General features: G+C 39.6%; 1 protein-coding gene and 1 long non-coding RNA gene across 3 annotated transcripts in view; one reads left to right on the top strand and one right to left on the bottom strand.

Annotated features, from left to right (window-relative positions):
- LOC106085447 (85/88 kDa calcium-independent phospholipase A2) overlaps nucleotides 1-20,036 on the bottom strand; it is a 32,074-nt gene extending 12,038 nt beyond the window's left edge. Inside the window, exons 1-5 of one of the 2 annotated variants that reach the window (XM_059370994.1) lie at nucleotides 19,695-20,036; nucleotides 10,356-10,490; nucleotides 9,151-9,440; nucleotides 8,914-9,084; nucleotides 8,719-8,847 (exon numbers count right to left, since the gene is read on the bottom strand). In XM_059370994.1, the coding sequence (XP_059226977.1) occupies nucleotides 8,719-8,847; nucleotides 8,914-9,084; nucleotides 9,151-9,440; nucleotides 10,356-10,395 (630 nt within the window). In that variant the 5' untranslated portion in view covers nucleotides 10,396-10,490; nucleotides 19,695-20,036. The remainder of the gene's footprint in view (nucleotides 1-8,718; nucleotides 8,848-8,913; nucleotides 9,085-9,150; nucleotides 9,441-10,355; nucleotides 10,491-19,694) is intronic. The other variant, XM_059370995.1, reaches the window with a different exon arrangement.
- On the top strand, nucleotides 10,892-11,292 carry LOC106085457 (uncharacterized). Its single transcript, XR_001220944.2, has 2 exons — nucleotides 10,892-10,964; nucleotides 11,169-11,292. It is a non-coding gene; the product is annotated as an uncharacterized LOC106085457 (long non-coding RNA).
- Nucleotides 20,037-21,868: the final 1,832 nt, after the last annotated feature.

Raw genomic sequence — 21,868 nt, 5'->3', positions numbered from 1 at the left:
CACACACACAGGTGTTCTATAGACTCTTCTTCTTCGATGACCTTACAGCTTCTGCAAAAGTCGTTGCTGGCAACCTTCAGTCTGTCAGCATACAATGACTGAGACGTCTGTTCTAGCCTATGACAGCAAATCGGTAGACATCTTCAAGTCTAGATTAGGCCACATAGTTTTGGAATGCTCACAGCCTCCTCTTTGTGACCATCTATCATTCGTTATCCTTAGGGCCTGGTCCTGTTTAGTTTACATGTCGCTAGAGGCATACCCACAGATTCCAGTATCCCTGGAATGTGTAAGGTAGTTCCTAGTTTTGCAAACTCGTTCGCTTTACAATTCCCTGGGATATCTATGTGGACCGGATCTGCGACAGTCGAGGGCGGTTTTTGTGTTCAGAAATACGTTCTCCAGGGATTTAATGGCTGCCTGGCGCCTGAGAAGATATTTATGCCAATCGTCGTTATGGCATTATATCTAAGTCATTCCACCACTTCCTTAATTGCAAGGATCTCCGCTTGATATACACTGCAGTGGTCGGGTAACCTAGATCTTTAGAGTGCACCCAACAGTTTGGTCTTCTAGTTTGGAACCATTCGTATAGAAGTCTATGTACCTTCTATTATCAGGGATATCGTAGTTCCAATCGGTTGTATCAGGAGTAGTGGTACAGTAGTTTTTTATCAAAAAGCGGCTCAGGTAGGGTTTAATCCACATTGTCTGGAACATACATCAGATACATACATCAATCCCATGGCAGACGGTTGTACGCACCGGATTGACCCAATGGAGTTCTTCATCGGCAAGCGCTGCTGCCTCAGTGTATAACAGACTGCTACAACACCATCAACAACCATATAGCATTTAAGGTCTGACAACTGCAGTATATACCCACTGCATGACACGCGGTCTCCTCCCAAGGAGACAGGTGACACTGTAGGCATCTTGTATTTCCTGCTACTTCTGCTACCTGCTACCACTTCGCTGCTGCACGTAGAGCTTCCTGAAGTATATCTCTTAGAGTGCTGGGAAACTTTTCCCAACCGCAATTGCCGCGTGATCGGCATACCCGACTTCCAGTGACAATAATATATTGTTAATGGCTATATTCCAAAGTAGAGGAGATAGTACATCTCCTTGAGGTGTTCCTCTGCTGACCCATCTTTTTTGATCCACAGATCCCAATCCTCCCGTAATGCATCTTTTAGCAAATAAGTTATTAACAAACTTTCTTACGGTAGAGTTGATGCCTAGAAACTCCTTCATGATTGACGTCTGTTTTACATTATTGAAAGTACCTTCAATATCAAGAAATACTACCATGGTATATTCCTCGTCAGAGAACCCTCTACGTAGCCGATTAGGTCGTGAAGGGCTGTTTTAGTGGATTTGCCTTTACCATATGCAACCAGGATTTGTTCTGAGCATTTCTCAGCTCGTCTATATTTTTTCTTAGCTCAGCCTTTCTTAGCTCTTAATCGTACGGTGCTCTTGTGGTTTTCGCTCTGTTGAAGAGTTTTCTGCAGTCTTTCCTTAGACCAACCACCATGGCGGTCGCCGTTTGCTCTTTGGCTTGGCACTAGGACATTCAGATACAAGCGAGTCATTCAAGGCCTTCGTGATCTGCTTGACCATAGTGTCTATATCCTCCGCAGTTACCACATCCTTTTCTGGTCTAGTAGGGATATAGGTGCAGAATTTGTGCCGATATTTATCCCAATCTGCCTTTCTTCTGTTTAGCCAAGGGACCACTTCTCTAGTATTTTCTCCAAGGCTGACACTAATATCTTCCAATACAAAGGTAATATATAGTATCTCCTGCCTGTTCGTGGTAATAAAGGTCGGTTTTCCCTCTTTATTACAAATCGCCAGATTGCAACTTGCAACTTATTCGATAAGCAGCAACTTGCAACTTATTCAATAAGCAGTTCACCTCTTTCTTTGATGATATCATGATGAGCTTCCGTACGCATTCAGGGGGTGGCGAGAAAACAGAGGAACCACTCTTCCTCAGGGCACTGAACACTTGCGGTGTGGACGATTCCTCCTAAGATGCTTCACTAACTGCTGCTGTCGAAGTACTTCTTGAGTTCCGTCCTTCCCCGCTGGCGCACACCTTGAGCCCAGTCCAAACGGATGACCTACCCATACAGGGCTTGTCGGGTCCCGTTTCGATGCCTCTCCTCCTGTCTCGATTGTAGTAGGGGGATTTGCAGTCTCCTGCAATCCGCTAGATCTTAGCGATGTGGTCGATAGTTCTTCAGGCAAGTGTTCAGCAACAACTGCTGAGTCGTCTCCTGATTCCCTAAATCAATCGCTTCTATAGACCTTCAGTTTTAACTTGTTGAATTCGTACGATACAACTCCTTTAGACTTGTTGACAGCCGGAGTTTAGTACAAATACTGCATGTCTCCGGTCACCATCGGCCTCATCCAACATATCAATCTTCCAGTCGGTGGTTGAAATATTGGGATTACATTCCCTTAGTCTTCCTAGTACGGATTCAGGGTCTGGGCGAATCCTTGGTATACAAGCATGCGTCATTGGTCGAGAAGGAATATCTTCCTTCTTCACTAAATCTAGTGCTGCGCCTGGCAAGATCTCACCAATATTTTTTAGGGCGCAACGATACATTTCAATTAAGCGTTGATCCTCGAAAGCAATTAAATTGCGCCGACACCAGCCTGCATCGTCAAAAACTGAAGGAGACCCAGGAAATTCCACAAGAACAGCGGAGTATACTGATGACAGTCATTTGTCTATACCACTCCAATTATTCCTAGGTATGCAGCCCGGTTATTCTCCCTTCTCCCTTGTCTGACTGCGGATCTAGACGTGTAGTCTTTGGGGTAGCCTTTGCAGCGAATCTCGAGCCCAATCTAGGGAGTGGCCTAGGAAAATTATAGGCATGCGAGTATATAATTAGTTCGGCCTTGTCGTAAGACTTGAACCAGGCGTCTTCGTTAAAAGCCCTTGCTGATCTGTCGTCTGTCGGCTAGTGGGGCCTGGAGCAGCCGCTCCATCAGTCGAGGAAGCAGACAACATGTTACGGCCTGATACCACCACCGCTGCTGTTGGGTCTTTGGTCTTCTAAGCCTACTCCCGGGCTCTAGATCTGCCGCTCCACTGGAAACAGACGCAGATCATTAACCGCTTAATGGATACCACTCCGTAGGTATCCTTGAGTGACTTAAATTTTTCTTCCAAAAATAATGATGAGAAACGAGTAATAGAAAAATTCTTGTGGAGCGAAATAAGAAAACTTCCGCTCCACTCAACACTTCAAACAAGAATCTGAATAAATTATTACTTGTTTTGAATTTCTATTTTAAATTTGTAACATTCTTTTTCTGTCAGAAAGAACATTTTTAATTTATTAATTCAAAACTGTTATCGAGCAATAAAGAACATATTTTTTCTCTGTTAAACAAATGTGTACATATTCCACTTAAAATATCATGTTATGAGCATAGTAGAGTTTTGTTTTGAATACAGTAGTTTAAATGCCTTCCTGAATCTTATGATACAATTGTTTTAGAGAATTTACCTGAAGTAGAGATCAATTTAAACATCATCAAGTCAAGAAAGTCTGCCGTAGAAAAAAGTCGAGTCGTGCAACAAGAAGTAGAACAATAAGCAGCATATGCATCCAACGTCAAAAAGAGGTTCAATGGGAAGTGCCAATGCGCTAAGCTTGAACACATGAAACAAGATTGGTGGGTGAAAACAGTCAACATAGCAGAGACATCAGATGAAGTCAATTTTATGGTAAAGAGTGTTTCAAAATCCCTTCTATATAATAGAGTCCCGGTGAGCATGAAATAACTTGCGCTAGACTCCGGAGCTACCGATCATTTTGTGAAGGATATTACTATGTTCTAGTCAATAAATAATTCGAATGATACACGTTATAAAATTGTTGCTAAAGCAAATGAGGTGTAGAGCTATCGAAAATTGGTGATATTATACAAAATAAGAGTTGTCTACCATACAACTGTTTTCGTCTTTTAATCTAGTTCGTGCTAAACGAGCAGTCTAAGCTAAAATATTGTTGTCAGAGATTAACTGTTATTGGGTGGTATTCAATTTCTGATTTATTTTTAAGAAAAATTTTTAATGTTCACCTTTATCATATGTACTATAAATTATTATTGATAAAATTAGTTAAAATTATGGGACTAACTATTTTTGAGTAGTGTTTGATTCCCGATTTATATTTATGAATTGTTAATTTTGTAGTGGCTTAGTCTTATATGGTCTAACGACTTGACTAATAAATGAACAAATCAAAATAAAAATTTATTTCGGGAACAATTTAAACTTACGAAATCCTTTATAGCCCGCAGTTTCGTGAAAACTTGATATCTGTTAAGAAAATAGTTGATGAAAGGCTAGTTGTAAAGGTCTACAGAACACAAGCTATTATTCACAGAGCGAGTGCTCTAATTGCGAAAGGAAGAAGTCATGGAAATTTATTTGAGTCAAAAATAATAATCAAGAAATGTGACAAAAGCGGAAGAATCCAAACTGTGGAATAAACGACTGGGTCATATGGATATAAAGCAATGCATGATTTGAAGAAATTTGAAATGGGTAGTTGTTTGCCAACAGTGGCAAAACGAATCGTGTATTGAAAATATAGATAACATTGACACCATAGGCAAAACTGAAACTTAGAATTTTTATCTAGAGAAGTGAATGCGAAAGCATACCTCCATTGAAATTAGCAGATTATTATTTGTTTACTTTCCAATGTCTCTTCAGCACCATACCCAACATTTTCCAAGATATTGAAATTTCTGATGTTATAAGCTGTAAATGAAGAAATTGATTCAACGCATAGGAAAAATGTGTGGGAGTATGAATCAAAACCTGACAACGTCAAGCTCTTAAAAATCAAGTGGGGTTTCAGAATTAAAGAAGATGATAATGGAAAACCAGAAGGAATTTTAGCACTACTACAGCCCTTCTTTCTATTACTGAATCGATTCGGAAGCGGATTAATGAACGCTGTATCTTGGTGTCCTTAGATGTGACTAAAGCGTTTGATCGCGTAGATCATTTTATTCTTGCTGAGAAACTAAGAGATGAATTTAATATTTCCAAGTCCGCGTGTAAATTGACCATACGTATTTACTTGGGCGTTCCCAGTATGTTGACATAAATGGGACGAGATCGGCTTTTTATAATGTCACATCTGGTGTACCTCAGGGGTAAGTTTTGGGCCCTATATTATTTCTTGTACACAGTAATGATATGATATTACAGTTTGAGCATGAGTTTGCAAACGTTTTGTTTTTGCAGATGACATTTATTTATTAATTGACGCAAATTCTGTGGAGTCTTGTATTAATGATCGAAGACTGCATATTAATCCTGCTAAAACCAAGGCTTTGTTTTTCCATTCTCGTTACCGAACTGTATCATTCCCACGCCTTTTTGTTGGGAGAGCATAACCAGGCCTTTACTCGACAATAGTTTTGAATAAATAAGTTAATATATATATATATATATATATATATATATATATATATATATATATATATATATATATATATATATATATATATATATATATATATATATATATATATATATATATATATATATATATATATATATATATATATATACATGTGGCTACGACAATGTTTAACATTATTTTTCTGCCAGAAGGAACATTTTTAACTTATTTATTCAAAACTATTGTCGAGTAAAGGCCTGGTTATGCTCTCGTTAATGTATATATATATAGTTAAGGGAGTGGGCACATGCAACATTGTGGAACAGTGAAACGGTCAGATCGTGAAAAGACGAGGGCATTACTGAAAGGAAGCAAGAAGGAGGTCAGTATAGCTTTTGGTATCATAACGGGACAGATAGAATTACGCGTTCACTTATGTAAAATCGGGGAAGATGATGAGACGTTGGAGCATTTTCTTTGTCATTACCCGGCTTTCGCGTCCAACAGATACCGGTACTTAGGTGGAGACACAATATCAGACATGAACCAACTTAGGGGAGCGGTATTAAAAACAATTAAGGACTTTGTAATTAGCACGGAATTCATAACTTAAAATTTTCTTTTTAAAGGTTACTTTGTAGTTTTTAGAGCGCACAACAAGCCGATTAATGGCTTATGTGTATGTTTCTCAATTCAATTCTTCTAACCACTCTCAACCTTTTGTAAGTTATAAGACCAAGTTCCACAATAAACCTCTATGCCATAATTCACCTGTGACATTAGAAGTGAGTGTACTAATAGCAGACGAACACGCCTCGGAGTATACGATCTGAGAGCATACAACCTTCTCAAGACAAGACAAATTCTATTTGAAATATGACACCCAAAGTTCAGCCCGGAATCAAGTGCCAAGCCAAGACATTTAAAATATTCTACAAACTCAACCATTTGGTTATCAACAAAAAGGCGTGGGAATGATACAGTTCGGTAACGAGAATGGAAAAACAAAGCCTTGGTTTTAGCAGGATTAATATGCAGTCTTCGATCATTAATACAAGACTCCGCAGAATTTGCGTCAATTAATAAATAAATGTCATCTGCAAAAACAAAACGTTTGCAAACTCATGCTCAAACTGTAATATCATATCATTACTGTGTACAAGAAATAATATAGGGCCCAAAACTTACCCCTGAGGTACACCAGATGTGACATTATAAAAAGCCGATCTCGTCCCATTTATGTCAACATACTGGGAACGCCCAAGTAAATACGTATGGTCAATTTACACGCGGACTTGGAAATATTAAATTCATCTCTTAGTTTCTCAGCAAGAATAAAATGATCTACGCGATCAAACGCTTTAGTCACATCTAAGGACACCAAGATACAGCGTTCATTAATCCGCTTCCGAATCGATTCAGTAATAGAAAGAAGGGCTGTAGTAGTGCTAAAATTCCTTCTGGTTTTCCATTATCATCTTCTTTAATTCTGAAACCCCACTTGATTTTTAAGAGCTTGACGTTGTCAGGTTTTGATTCATACTCCCACACATTTTTCCTATGCGTTGAATCAATTTCTTCATTTACAGCTTATAACATTAGAAATTTCAATATCTTGGAAAGTGTTGGGTATGGTGCTGAAGAGACATTGGAAAGTAAACAAATAATAATCTGCTAATTTCAATGGAGGTATGCTTTCGCATTCACTTCTCTAGATAAAAATTCTAAGTTTCAGTTTTGCCTATGGTGTCAATGTTATCTATATTTTCAATACACGATTCGTTTTGCCACTGTTGGCAAACAACTACCCATTTCAAATTTCTTCAAATCATGCATTGCTTTATATCCATATGACCCAGTCGTTTATTCCACAGTTTGGATTCTTCCGCTTTTGTCACATTTCTTGATTATTATTTTTGACTCAAATAAATTTCCATGACTTCTTCCTTTCGCAATTAGAGCACTCGCTCTGTGAATAATAGCTTGTGTTCTGTAGACCTTTACAACTAGCCTTTCATCAACTATTTTCTTAACAGATATCAAGTTTTCACGAAACTGCGGGCTATAAAGGATTTCGTAAGTTTAAATTGTTCCCGAAATAAATTTTTATTTTGATTTGTTCATTTATTAGTCAAGTCGTTAGACCATATAAGACTAAGCCACTACAAAATTAACAATTCATAAATATAAATCGGGAATCAAACACTACTCAAAAATAGTTAGTCCCATAATTTTAACTAATTTTATCAATAATAATTTATAGTACATATGATAAAGGTGAACATTAAAAATTTTTCTTAAAAATAAATCAGAAATTGAATACCACCCAATAACAGTTAATCTCTGACAACAATATTTTAGCTTAGACTGCTCGTTTAGCACGAACTAGATTAAAAGACGAAAACAGTTGTATGGTAGACAACTCTTATTTTGTATAATATCACCAATTTTCGATAGCTCTACACCTCATTTGCTTTAGCAACAATTTTATAACGTGTATCATTCGAATTATTTATTGACTAGAACATAGTAATATCCTTCACAAAATGATCGGTAGCTCCGGAGTCTAGCGCAAGTTATTTCATGCTCACCGGGACTCTATTATATAGAAGGGATTTTGAAACACTCTTTACCATAAAATTGACTTCATCTGATGTCTCTGCTATGTTGACTGTTTTCACCCACCAATCTTGTTTCATGTGTTCAAGCTTAGCGCATTGGCACTTCCCATTAAACCTCTTTTTGACGTTGGATGCATATGCTGCTTATTGTTCTACTTCTTGTTGCACGACTCGACTTTTTTCTACGGCAGACTTTCTTGACTTGATGATGTTTAAATTGATCTATATATATATATATATATATATATATATATATATGTATATATATATATATATATATATATATATATATATATATATATATATATAATTTCTCGCTATGTATGTCTATTGGCCACCGAGTGAATTCACCTTTTCATGGTCGGCTAGCCATTCAAACTCTGTTACACAAAACGTGTTTAGATTCCATTAAATATATTTTTTATTAATGTAAAAACTAAATTTCTCATAAATCCGTCGACCTATCCATCATATACTTCAAAATACGGGCCATAAGTAAAGAGCCGTAAACTCTAAACAATTTTAGGTTTTTGCTCTACTAACCTAATACCATCTCCCAGATTATGAATTTTTCACCAACACCCAGATTGATAAGCGACAAATCGAAAAGATTAAACAAGTGTTTTTTTGTACAAACTTACATTTAGTATTTCTTTAGTTGTACCAGCAGCATAATGAAACACGGAATTGCTGTTATTATCTAAATGTTCCATTTTGCAAAGAGGCATTAAAGCCTTCACCATTTCGACATTAGAACATTTAATAGCCAGCTAAAGTGAAACATAATTATTTTCATTCTGTTTACATTTGGATAAATAAAGCTCATTGAAACTTGCCTGAAGTGGCGACATGCAGTTGACGTGATCTGCATAGTCAATGAATTGCATAACTTTTGGGTGACTAATGTACTCAACCAAATTAAAATATGCCACTAAATGTGTTATAGACCATGAGGGATTTTCTGACAAAATATCACTCAACTTTTGTAGTCCACTAACGTTATAAAACTGTAAAGGATGGAAAATGGGTATTAACAATTACGATGTTTGGATATCACTAACGAGTGGTCTTACCTCATTAACTATGGATACAAATAGGGGAAGCCGGTGTTGGAAAGCGTTAAATTTGTCTTCAGCCTCTTGATTCGACGCCGAACGAAATAAACTGAAGGATGTTGTATTTGATTCCGTGTGAGGCCGTTGTAGAACAATTTCGTACGTTTTCTTGTCGTTCGAATTGAATGGTGGAGCATACAGTACCATTGCTTCATCTCGAGCCAATATTTGTAAGAAACCTAGAGATTCGCTTTTTATTTCTATAACTTTGTTGGGCGGATTATCGGCGCCCAATAATCTTTGTAATGCTACATAAAAATTAAAGAAAGCATAATCAATATGAATCGTTCAAATAAATTAAACATATGTAGAGAGGTAGTTTTTTATAGTCAGCACCTAGAGAATATTGTATGCAGATGTGTGATTTTTTTTGATAAACTTAAGAAAAGATTTTACTACAAAACGTAATGAGTAAAAATTAAATATGAATTTAAATTTTTAATTTCAACATGATTTTAAATTGGTATAGTCGCTCACAAGGAATCCCATTCTGCAACTATTCCTGAAGTTTAAAAAATATGGCATACCAAAGAGAGTACCCTTTTATGAATACGTTATCTGGGTGAGCCTTTATGCAAACCAAGTGCTGCTACAAAAAATTCTAATTTGACAATAAAGACCAAATTGCCGTAGGCCCAATTACTTGAATAACATGCAAAAAAGAAAATACAGCCGTATTCATAAACTAATTTCATAAATTTGAAGTGTAAACAGTTAGTGCAAGATTTCTGTATAATTGTTACTTGTATTTAAAAACGTTTAATAACTACAACGCCGATTCCGAATGGCGTGCCGCAGAACAACACCACTTGTAAAGAATACTTTTAAAATGTCGCCTGGCGTTCGTCTTCATAGGCGGTCGTGCTAAACTTTTCCCCGGGGGATGCGATTCGATGATGCTTCAAAGAAGGAAAAGTGATTTTGTTTAATCTAATCAATTTAATCAATTGTTCATTTTATTTCATTAAATCAATTGTTCAATTTAATCGAAATGTTCAATCCAATTCTTGTGTCTGGTAACGATTACTTTATGTTAGGTTGATTACTTATTTTTCCTTATGTAACAAAAGAATTGATCATACAATAACTTTTTATAAACTTGTTATTTATTCTCTATGAATACGGCTGTTTATGAACACATATGTAATAGAAAATGTTAATACCATAACCAGTAGCAATAACTCCCAAACTCATCCAAGACATAGTAAATGGAATGTATGATCGCCGTCAGATGTATGCAGAAGTTGTATGCAGTTAATCGGTCGATATTATGCGTTAAAATTAATTGTACATGAAACCTTATAAATTTTTTAGAAATAGAAGAACATGAAAAAAAGTTAGAGAAATATATGAATGTTATTGGCCTAGAAGATTACAATATATTTAGCTTAGTTTGTATGCGGTAACTGAAATGCGTGGCCAAATTTCTTTGTGGTTACCGGTAGTTTATATATGAGACTACATCTACTTAAGAAATTTTATGTATTTGCAGACATATGCAAACTTCTCGCACATGCTAAGTGCACATTTGCTTTCGTACCTATGATTATGAGTACCTTCTTAGGCGTATAATGAATACAGTGGCAATGCGCTTACACAGTGGCAATTCAATTTCTTTTCCACAAAAATATGAAGTAATGACAGAATGAAATCTTTGTATTTCCTAAAATGCACAAAAAATTAGTCTTTTAAGAAATTTGTTTATCGCTGTCTTTGGCTGATACTTTTTTATTGAAATTGTTTTATATAACTATCAAACTATCACACTACATGTACGCTATACTCATTTATTTCAAATTATTTTAAAAAGACTGCAGTTTTTGGCATACGTATTTCTTAGCGTTGATAGCAGGCATTACTTTGGATGACGTGTTATTGTTAATATTTTCATTTGTAGTTGGACTTTCATCTTTGGTCCACTTCATGTTTGCTTATTCATGTCTCTGTATAATTTAAAATTTGTTTTTTATTTTCAGAGTAAAATAAAGCAACAACGTCATAGTTATTATTGACAAAAATCTAATACAAAAGATGTCAGACTATACGATTTCATCATAAGCACAAAATTAAATGTAGCCATTTTCATTTTTAAGTTGGCAATCCAATTGGTTTAATGAGTTAAAATGGAATGCAATGCCAGATCATATTAGGCATCTATTAAGGACCTAAATTTTGCATCTTAATTTGGGTTAAATAGTTGTAACGTTGGAAGTAAGCTTTATTAGTTCTGGTAGCATTACGAAAATGTCAATAGTATTTTATTGGTGGAGAAGAAAAATCGCAGAATATCGAGGCGCTGGGGATTTTTTCTGAGTTAGGCTAATGGGACAATGTCCTGTCATAGCAAATTAAAGTAAAAGTGAAGTGGAGAATACTTAAACTCGACCAACGTTGATTTTTAATTATGGCATTTAGATGATACTCGATTTTACAAAAAAATATATAAATTTTCATATTCAACTTCTTAAATATTGAGTATAAACAATACACGATACAATCCCATGGCAGCCGGTTGTGTGCACCGGATTGATCCGATGGAATCTTCATCGGCAAGGGCTGCCGCCTCAGGGTACGTGTTCGTACTTTTTTTCGTCATGGGAGAGGCACATCCCGGAGTGCCTAATCCGCACGCTTCTGGTCCGTGCCGGAATTAAAAAAAATCCCGGACCCTAGTTCTGTTCGGTTTGCCAGAACCGCCTCCATCATCGGTCGGTGTCGGTGAGGTGTAATCGGTGCATGGAGTGGGTACATTTCCGATCTTGTTCTGGCCTAACATCACTACGGGAGTATAATCATACTGAGTATGTTGCAAGGTGTTGTGCGAACATAGACAGCAGTGGGTCACAAGCGTCATCGTCGTCGCCGTCGCCTTCTAGGTCCATGGCAGCCGGTTGTACGCACCGGATTGACCCGATGGAATCTTCATCGGCAAGGGCTGCCGCCTCAGTGTACGTGTTCGTCTTTTTTCGTCATGGGAGAGGCACATCCCGGAGTGCCTTCTCCGTATGCTTCTGGTCCGTGCCGGGATTGAAAAGAACCCCGGACCCTGGTTCTGTTCCGTTTGCCAGAACCGCCTTCATCATCGGTCAGTGTCGGTGAGGTGTAACCGGTGCTTGGAGTGGGTACATTTCCGTTCTTGCTCTGGCCTAACCTCGCTACGAGAGTATAGTCATACTGGCTATGTCGCTAGGTGCTGTGCGAACATAGCCAGCAGTGGGTCACAAGCGTCGCCGTCGTCGCCTTCGGCGTCCTCGTCGTCGGACTATGTGACCCCCCGACCTCTCCCGTAAGGCAATTTATGCAACGACAGCACCCTAGCCCTACTATTGCCAGGCCAGTGTCGGGAAATGTATCGTTCTTGCAGTTAAACTGCAATGGACTGCGAGGCAAGATTGATGAGATTGTAGATTTTATGAATCGGAAGAGCATATCGGTCGCAGCGATCCAGGAGACAAAGCTGACTAACACCTGCAGCTTGCACAGTTGTCACGGCTACAATGTGCTACGTAAGGATCGCTCAAGGAATGGAGGTGAGGGATTGGCCTTCGTTATACACCATTCCGTGCAGTATAGACCTATCTCGCCTGCGCTTGACGCTAGTGACCCATACATGGAATGTATGGGGGTAGCAGTCAGGTCTGGTACTGCCGAGATAGAGATATACAACGTGTATATACCGCCGGTTGGTAGCTGTGTCCCGATTAATGGCCAGGCCTACAGCCCCGACATAAGTGGGTTGCTATCTGGCCATAGTCGTCTGGTTCTGGGGGATTTTAATGCACATCACTCGTCATGGCATTCTCCCCTAGGTAACGACCAGCGTGGCATAGCTTTGGCAGAGCAGATAGATAGCTCCACGTTATGCACGGTGAATGAGGATGCCCCCACTAGGATTACGAGGAGGTGCAGCAGCTCGCCAGACATCTCAATCGCATCCCCTGATCTCCTGAGTGACGTATCCTGGCAAGCCGTCATCTCTTTGGGGTCAGACCACCTCCCCATAATCCTCACCATCGACCGACCACCCGACTTCATAACCTCTGAGCGCCGGACGTTCATCAATTACAAGAAGGCCAATTGGACTGGCTTCAGAGAGTATACCAATCGCCGCTTCAATGAACTGCCACCCCCTCTGATGTGCTTGTGGCCGAGAGGAAATTCCGAGACATCATCAACGCAGCAGCCGCTCGCTTTATACCAGCCGGTCGAATACCGCAAGTGCGACCCAATTTCCCGGCGCAAGCAGTGGTACTCGCAGACGAGCGTGATGGGATTCGTGCTATGGACCCCGTTAACCCCAGAATCAGCGAGCTGAATCTGGAAATAAACAGGGTAGTCAACGAACATAAGCGGAATTTGTGGCTGGAACACTTGGAGCAATGTAACTTAGGCACCGGTGCAGGCAAATTGTGGGCCACTGTTAAATCTCTCTCGAACCCCGGTAGACGGGACGACAGGACCTCAGTCACTTTTGGCGAGTTAACCGTAACTGATCCGAAGAGATGCGCCAGGTTGTTCAACCGTCAATTTATTGTGCATCCCGAGAGAGACAGGGCAAGGAGGAGAGCCATTCGCCGTATTCGTGGTCTCCGAGCCGATGAACAGCCATCACAATTTACCGTGGGCGAAGTTACGAATGTCATCCGTGGCGCCAAACCTTCCAAGGCGTTGGGCCCCGACGGAATCTCTACATTGATGCTGAAGAATCTGGATTTACCTGGAGTTGAGTACCTTACCACAGTCCTTAACCTGTCATTGAACACTCTTATAGTTCCCGATGTCTGGAAAATGGGCAGAGTGATCCCGCTACTGAAGCCTGGTAAGGACCCGAGTTTGGGGGAGTCGTACAGACCGATCTCCCTTCTCTCACCAGTGGCTAAGACGCTTGAGGTATTACTCCTCCCAAGCCTCGTAGGAGAATTTCCATTCGCCGAGCATCAACACGGATTTCGGAGACTGCACAGCACAACAACAGCTTTGCATGCCATCACCACACACATTTGCCGTGGCTTCAATCAACCCAGGCCATGTGACAGGACGGTCCTCGTGGCACTGGACCTATCGAAGGCATTCGACACGGTCAGCCATGCCAAATTATTTGAGGACATCGCCAACACGTCCCTCCAGCCAGGTCTGAAACGTTGGGTCGCGAATTATCTGTGTGGCCGCCAGTCATTTGTGGAATTTAGGGATAAGAAGTCAAAACACCGTAGAGTGAAACAGGGATTTCCCCAAGGTGGGGTGATATCTCCGGCTCTGTTTAACCTCTACCTATCCTCCATCCCACCTCCTCCAGACGGCATAGAGATCGTATCATATGTGGACGACTGTACGATCATGGCATCAGGCCCCCCACCCATTGATGACATCTGCGATAGGTTGAACGTCTACCTCAACGAGCTTGCCTCATATTTCGCTGCAACAAATCTGAAGATATCCGCCACCAAATCTTCAGCCACACTGTTCACTACAAATACGCGTGAGGTGAATTCTGAGCTGACTGTGATGGTCGATGGAGAAATGATTCCGACCATCAAGTGTCCCAAAATACTTGGCGTCGCATTTGACAGCTCTTACACTTTCTCCCCACATGCCACAGCAATCTGCAATAAAGTCAAAAGTAGAAACAAGGTCCTCAAGTCACTCGCTGGCAGCACTTGGGGTGCAGACAAAGAAACCTTGTTGACCACGTACAAAGCAATTGGTCGGTCTGTGGTAAGTTATGCAGCGCCAGTGTGGTCACGTCAACTTTGTGACACGCAGTGGAATAATATTCAGATCTGTCAGAATGCCGCCCTCCGAACTGCGACGGGCTGTCTCCTTAGTTCTCATGTGGACCATCTCCATCAGGAGACAAAGATCCTACCAGTGCGAAGACATGACTACATGCTGTCTAAGCAATACCTTCTGGGCTGTTATCGCAGAAATCATCCAAATCATCATCTTGTGGATAGATACCCACCGCCCAGAAGCCTTAAGGTTGATCTACACGATCTAGAGCGTGAGGTCCAGCGCTACAAGAGAGAACCTCTAGATCAAGCGGCATATCAAGCGGGTCTGAACAACATTCATGCAGACACGGTAGCAGACGCGTTAATTGGCTACCGGGTGAATGTAGTCCTTGGAGAACGACCACCACCCATTGCACCCGAAGAAAACGACCTCCCCCGGCAAACCAGAGTGGTTCTGGCTCAATTACGTTTCGGCAGATGCAGCCGCCTCAATTCCCACAGAGCTAGGATTGATGCCGACGTGCAAGATGTATGTCCCGATTGTTACCAGGGACCGCACGATACACGTCACTTGTTTAACTGCCCGGCCAGACCCACTCGACTCAGACCCAGATCCCTGTGGACGCACCCCATCTTAGTCGCGGAGTTCCTGGGTCTTGACACTCAACAGTATCAAGCAGACGAAAGATAGTACACAATAAACTGCTACAACAACAACGTCCTCGTTGTCGGGAAGTGTATAATTTTTGCAATTGAATTGCAACGGTCTCCGTGACAAGATCAAGGAGATTGTGGATTTTATGAGTCGAAAGTACATGTTGGTTGCAGCGATCCAGGAGACAAAGCTGACCAAAACCCGCAGCTTGCACCGTTGTCACGGATACAATGTGCTACGTAAGATTCGCTCAAGGATAGGAGGTGGGGGATTGACCTTCGTGATACACCATTCCGTGCAATATAGATCCATCTCGCCTGCGCCGCCGCATGGAGATAGCAGTCAGGTCCGGTACTGCCGAGATAGAGCTATGCAACGTTTACATACCGCTGGTTGGTAGCTGTCGTTGTACGGGCCCACAGTCGTTGTTGTTGTACGGACCACACTAACCCCAGAAAAAGTGAGGTGAATCTGGAAATAAACAGGATAGTCAACGAACATAGGCGGAATTTAAACGTAAACTAGGCGGACGTAAACGTGACTAATCCGAAGAGATGCACCAGGTTGTTCAACCGTCAATTTATTATGCATCTCGAGAGTGACAGGGCAAGGAGGGGAGCCATTCGTCGTATCCGCGGTCTCCGAGCCGATGGACAGCCATCATAATTTACCATGGGCGAAGTTACGAATGTCATCCGTCTCGCCAAATTATCCAAGGTATTGGGCCCCGACGGAATTTCTACACTGATGCTGAAGTGAAGTGATCCCACTACTGAAGCCTGGAAAGCACCCGAGTTTGGGGGAGTCGTACAGACCGATTTCCCTTCTCTCATAAGTAGCAAAGGCGCTTGAGGCATTACTGCTCCCGAGCCTCGTAGGAAAATTTCCATTCGCCGAGCATCAACATGGATTTCGGAGACTGCATAGCACAATAACTGCTTTGCATGCCATCACCGCACAACAGATCCGCACAAAATTCATGCAGATACGGTAAATAGTTACCTGGTGAATGTAGTCCTGGAGAACAACCGGAGTAGTTCTGCTCATTTACGTTCCAGCAGATAGCAGTCAGCCGCCTTAACTCCTACAGAACAAGATGTATGTCCCGATTGTGACCAGGGACCACATGATAAACGTCACCTGTTTAACTGCGCAGCCAGACCCACTCGACTTAGTCGCAGAGTTCCTGGATCTTGACACTCAACAGAATCAAGCAGTCTAAAGATAGAACACAATAAACTGCTACAACAACGAAATCTCCCCCGGCACAGGATAACTATGAGCATCACACAGGCTGGAACTTTGGGCTCTATTTTGTGTGGTGTTCTTCTTTATCACGAGAAGCTTAGCTGGAAGAGTGCTTCCACAGCTTGCGGATAGTGGAATGATCCATACGGAGTAGCTGCAACTGCAGTCGTGGACAACCAGCGGTATCGAGTGGGGAGTCTCAGTGAGAGGCCGGTTGGCACCGGCTTTTGCTTAAATGCTGAGTGCCAATGATGCTCTTTACGACAAGGCGAGATATTGGCGATCGGTCGTATATGCCGGAACGAGCTTGCTCGCCTATAACAGCAACAAAAACAATATCGAAATCTCCCTTACCACGTTAAAATTTTTATGCAATGACAGCCTTAATTTTTCGTATTTCCTTTAATCGGACGAACATACAAGTGTATGGAAGCTTTTTTCCAAACCTAACCTAATTTCTTTTAGTTTGACGCCAAACCTCATGTCATCTTCATCAAAATCGTGGACCTAAAAAAAATAGAGATTCATGATGGTCGGTGAGTATTAGACTTTTTTCGTTGTTCAAGCGGAAGCCACGAAGAGTTGGATCAGTCCATAACCAGAAATGTTGCTGGGTGGATCCCAGTACGAAAACCTCTTCCTTCTTGCCGTTACAAGCTTTTTAACAAAATGTTTCTTCGATAAACTTCTTATAAGAATGATATCAGCTCAAATTTTTACACTGCGCTTATTCACAGCTTTGTTTCAGTTGCTTTACTTTCAAAATAACTTTTTGTTTATATAAAATAGGGTAGGAATTTAAATATTACTGATACTGAAGTACATAGGTTAAAACACGTTTGCCAAAAATGTATTATACTGGCTGTTCCGTTCTTGTTACCGTTATGGAAGCAAAAGATAAGCTTCAAAATATTCTTTGAACTGGTGGAAACATAAGATAAAACTGTGAATTCTATTAGTCCACAAGTAGTGTATAAGGTCAGTGTTATTGAGTTTAGCAACGCAGATACAGCGGTCAAAAAAAGTATTCATCATTAGCAAAATTGATAATAAATTCACTTATTTTGGGTAATTGAAGAAAATTTAAAGTAAACAAATAATGCAGTTTTATGCAATAGTTTATTTTTCGTAATATGTTTTAAAATAAATTCAAAAAATAAATTTAATTAGCGCAAAAAATGCAATTTTATATAATAACACCAAAAACAGAACAAAAAAAGTATTCATCATTGATGTGCTATCATCAAAGTCAAATTCAAATATTATTTGGGAATCCCCCTTTTCTGTTTTATTTAGTAAAGGAGGCTTTGCCCTTGACAGCAAATATTTAATTTCATTGAAAATATAGTTTTTGTCAAAATGGGTCGTAAGCAAAACGAGGTTTCTGATGAGGTAAAAGTTTTGATAATAAAACACCACAGGAATGGTTTAACTCAAAAAACTATCAGTGAAATATTAAATAGACCACGATCTACTATACAATCCATCATCAGAAAGCGGACAGAAACGAAAACTGTTGACAATAAACCAAGATCTGGTCGACCAAAAGCACTTTCAGTTGGAGATGTGCGTTGGCTAGTGCGGCAAGTTCAGAAAACTCCGAAGACAAATGCGACCATTCTTCGTAAAAACAATATGGAATATTTAGGGAAGGAAGTTACTACACAAACAATTCGAAATACACTCAAAAGGCATAGTTACAGAGGAAGAACTGCACGTAAGAAGCCCTTTATAAATAAAATAAACCGAGTGAAAAGGCTAAACTTCGCAAAAATGTATGTAAAACAGCCCGAATCATTTTGGAAAACAGACATTTTTGCAGACGAGAGCAAGTTTAATCTTTTTGGGTGCGATGGAAAGGTCATAGTGTACAGAAAACCAAATACAGAGCTTGAAGAACGAAACACAGTTGCTACTGTAAAACATGGTGGAGGTGGTTTAATGGTTTGGGGGTGTATGGCGGCTTCAGGAGCGGGAAATCTTGAAATTATTAATGGAGTAATGGATCATAAGTATTACATTGACATTTTAAAGAGGAATTTAAAAGATAGTGCTGTAAAACTTGGGCTTGGTAATAACTTTCAATATTATCAAGCTAATGACCCCAAACATTCTGCTTTAAATACCAAGATGTGGATGCTGTATAACTGCCCCAAAGTCATTAAAACTCCTCCTCAAAGTCCCGACTTGAACCCAATTGAACATCTTTGGGAACATCTCGAACGCAAATTGAGAACGCGCAATTTTTCGAGCAAGAGTCAAATGCAACAGGTGATAATGGAGGAATGGACTAATATAGACCAAAATATAACCGCTAAATTAGTCCAATCGATGTCAAACCGTTTAAAAGAAGTTATAAGACGCGGTGGTCGAATAACAAAGTATTAATTTTTTTAAATTATGTTATTTATTTTTTTGTTTTTTTGTAATGATGAATACTTTTTTTGTTTAATTTTTTGTGTTCAGCTGTAAAATGGCCCCTTTTGTTCCAATAAATACTATTTTTTTCTTTAAAAACAATGAAATTGTGTACATATATATCACACAAGCACTACTGCATCATTAGTTTAATATGTTTTTATTCCAATTGTCTTTTGTAGACTTATTAAAAAAAAAACATTGAATGATGAATACTTTTTTTGACCGCTGTAACTAAGTCTAAAGACAAATGGTGATTTGATGTGTACATGTTTGTAGGTAGTTATGTGCAAAAATACCCAAATACATCGGTGTGTGTGTATACTTAGTGAAATTTGCGATATGATGAATAATAATTCTCAATAATAGCGCAATATATCAAAGCGAACATTATGGAAAAATCTATAATAAATGTTTTTGTTGCACATATACGTTTATATAAACTCTACCATTTAGCATAGTGAAAGGCTTTTGTAGGCTGTTTTCCCGTTCTTATAGATATTGTTGATACACTTCCTGTTTTGATACTTTCACAAGTTCACTGTTCTTATATTAGAACTTTTTTGTATGGGGGATATACCCTTGTTTAACACAATTTTTTAATTGTTTGTTAACATGTGCAGATGAAGTAGTTGGCTAAACTATTTAAATAGAATAAAGGTGAATGTGTTTCGCAATATATTTGCTTTTTTGCTGTACTTTTTTTGCGATTGATCTAGAAACAATTAAAATAATGTAACCAACGGAGCAGTAAAAGCACGGGAAAAAACTATTCGTTAATACATACAGCTGTTGAAGATGATTGTGTGTTTTTAAACAGTATTTTTTGTTGTTGGTATAGACAACATCAGCTGTTAATAAATACCAGTATTTCCATAGTTGTGTTTGTCAAATTAGAATACAACAATGGTAAGTCAGTAAGTTTGACGCATGGTTGAATTAATTCAACCGTGGTTTGACGATTATTTGTTGTTGCTGTAGCCACATTTTTATGTGAAGGAGGCGATCCTCGTCAAGTTCCTGTAGGTGAGCAAGCTCGTTCCGGTCCAAAAGGCCGATCGCCGCGGACACAGGGTGGCCATTGTTTGTTTAAAGGCGCCAATAACTGGCCTTGTTATATCGAGTATCATAAGCACATAGTTTTTGTGCAAAAGCTGGTGCCACCCAGCGTCTCCGCTGATTGGCCGTGTTGCAGCTACTCTATATGGAGCATTCAACCATCCGCAACCTGTGGAAGCGCCCAGTAGCTCGCAGCAAAGCTTCTCGTGACAACAAAGAACACCCCACAGATCGGACCACAATGTTCCAGCCTGTGAGGTGCTCACAGCTATCCCGTGCCGGGACGATTATTTTAGCTATGCAGTATTAAGTCATTCAAATCAATTTGTTGGTCCATGCAAACAATAGGGGTATTTTATTTAGCCATTTTCGATTTGTTTCATGTTACAATTAAGAGTTATTTGCACAACAACAAAAATTTACCCAAATCTAACCCATCTTTGAACTTTAGCTGCCTCTGGACAAAAAAATCTTTGCAAAGTTTCAGCTTATTATTTTAATTTTTAAAGCCTGTAGCGTGATTTCAACAGACAGACGGACGGATATGGCTAGATCGTCTAAGATTTTTACGTTGATCAAGAATATATATACTTTATAGGGTCGGAAATGGATATTTGGATGTGTTGCAAATGGAATGACAAAATGAATATACCCACATCCTTCGATGGTGGGTATAAAAAAGGCACTGGTTTAAACATCACGAAATTCAGCTTAACTTGTGATGTATTTACAATCGAGTATCTTATCTATTGTCATATTGCTCCAGTTTTAAGAATATCGCAATAATGTAGTCATTTGCAAATGTTGGCACATAGGATTCTTTTATGACACTTTTTTGTTGAATTCAAGAGAAATCGGTTCACATTTAGAGATAGCACCTATATACATATGTATATGCTTCGCCCTATTGTTACTTTTAGAGCCTCTAAAACCCTTTTAATACCCACCACCATAGGATGGGGGTATACTAATCTATCATTCCCTTTGTAACACCTCAAAATATTGATCTAGGACAATATAAAGTATATATGTATATTCTTGATCGTTTCGAAATTCTAATTCGAACTAGCCATGTCCGTCTGTCGAAATCACGATAGCGCCCGAACGCGTAAAGCTAACCGTTTAAAATTTTGCACAGGTACTTAATATCGATGTAAGTCGTTGGGGATTACAAATGGGCCATTTCGGTTCAGATTTAGACACAATTTTTAGCTTAAATTTTGTACATAGTGGTCTGGTATGACTTCCAACAACTGTGCCAGGTACGGTCCAAATCGGTCAATAACCTGGTATAGTTCTCATATAAACCGATCTCCCAAATCGAGTTCTTGGGCACCTGGAAGCCTCAAATTTAATCCGATTTGGCTGAAATTTTGCACATAGTATGTTGGTATGATTTTTAACAACTGTGCCAGGTGCGGTCCAAATCAGTAAAGAACCTGATATAGCTCCCATATAAACCGATCTCCCGATTTGACTTCTTGAGCCCCACGAAGCTGCAATTTCATCCGATTTGGCTGAAATTTTGTACATGGTGTTCTGGTATGACACCCAACAACTGTGC

Source organism: Stomoxys calcitrans, chromosome 1 (assembly GCF_963082655.1).
Source record: "Stomoxys calcitrans chromosome 1, idStoCalc2.1, whole genome shotgun sequence".
Taxonomy (NCBI): Eukaryota; Metazoa; Arthropoda; class Insecta; order Diptera; family Muscidae; genus Stomoxys; species Stomoxys calcitrans.
Note: the sequence above shows the minus strand (reverse complement) of the source record. Positions and strands in the feature narration are given on the sequence as shown.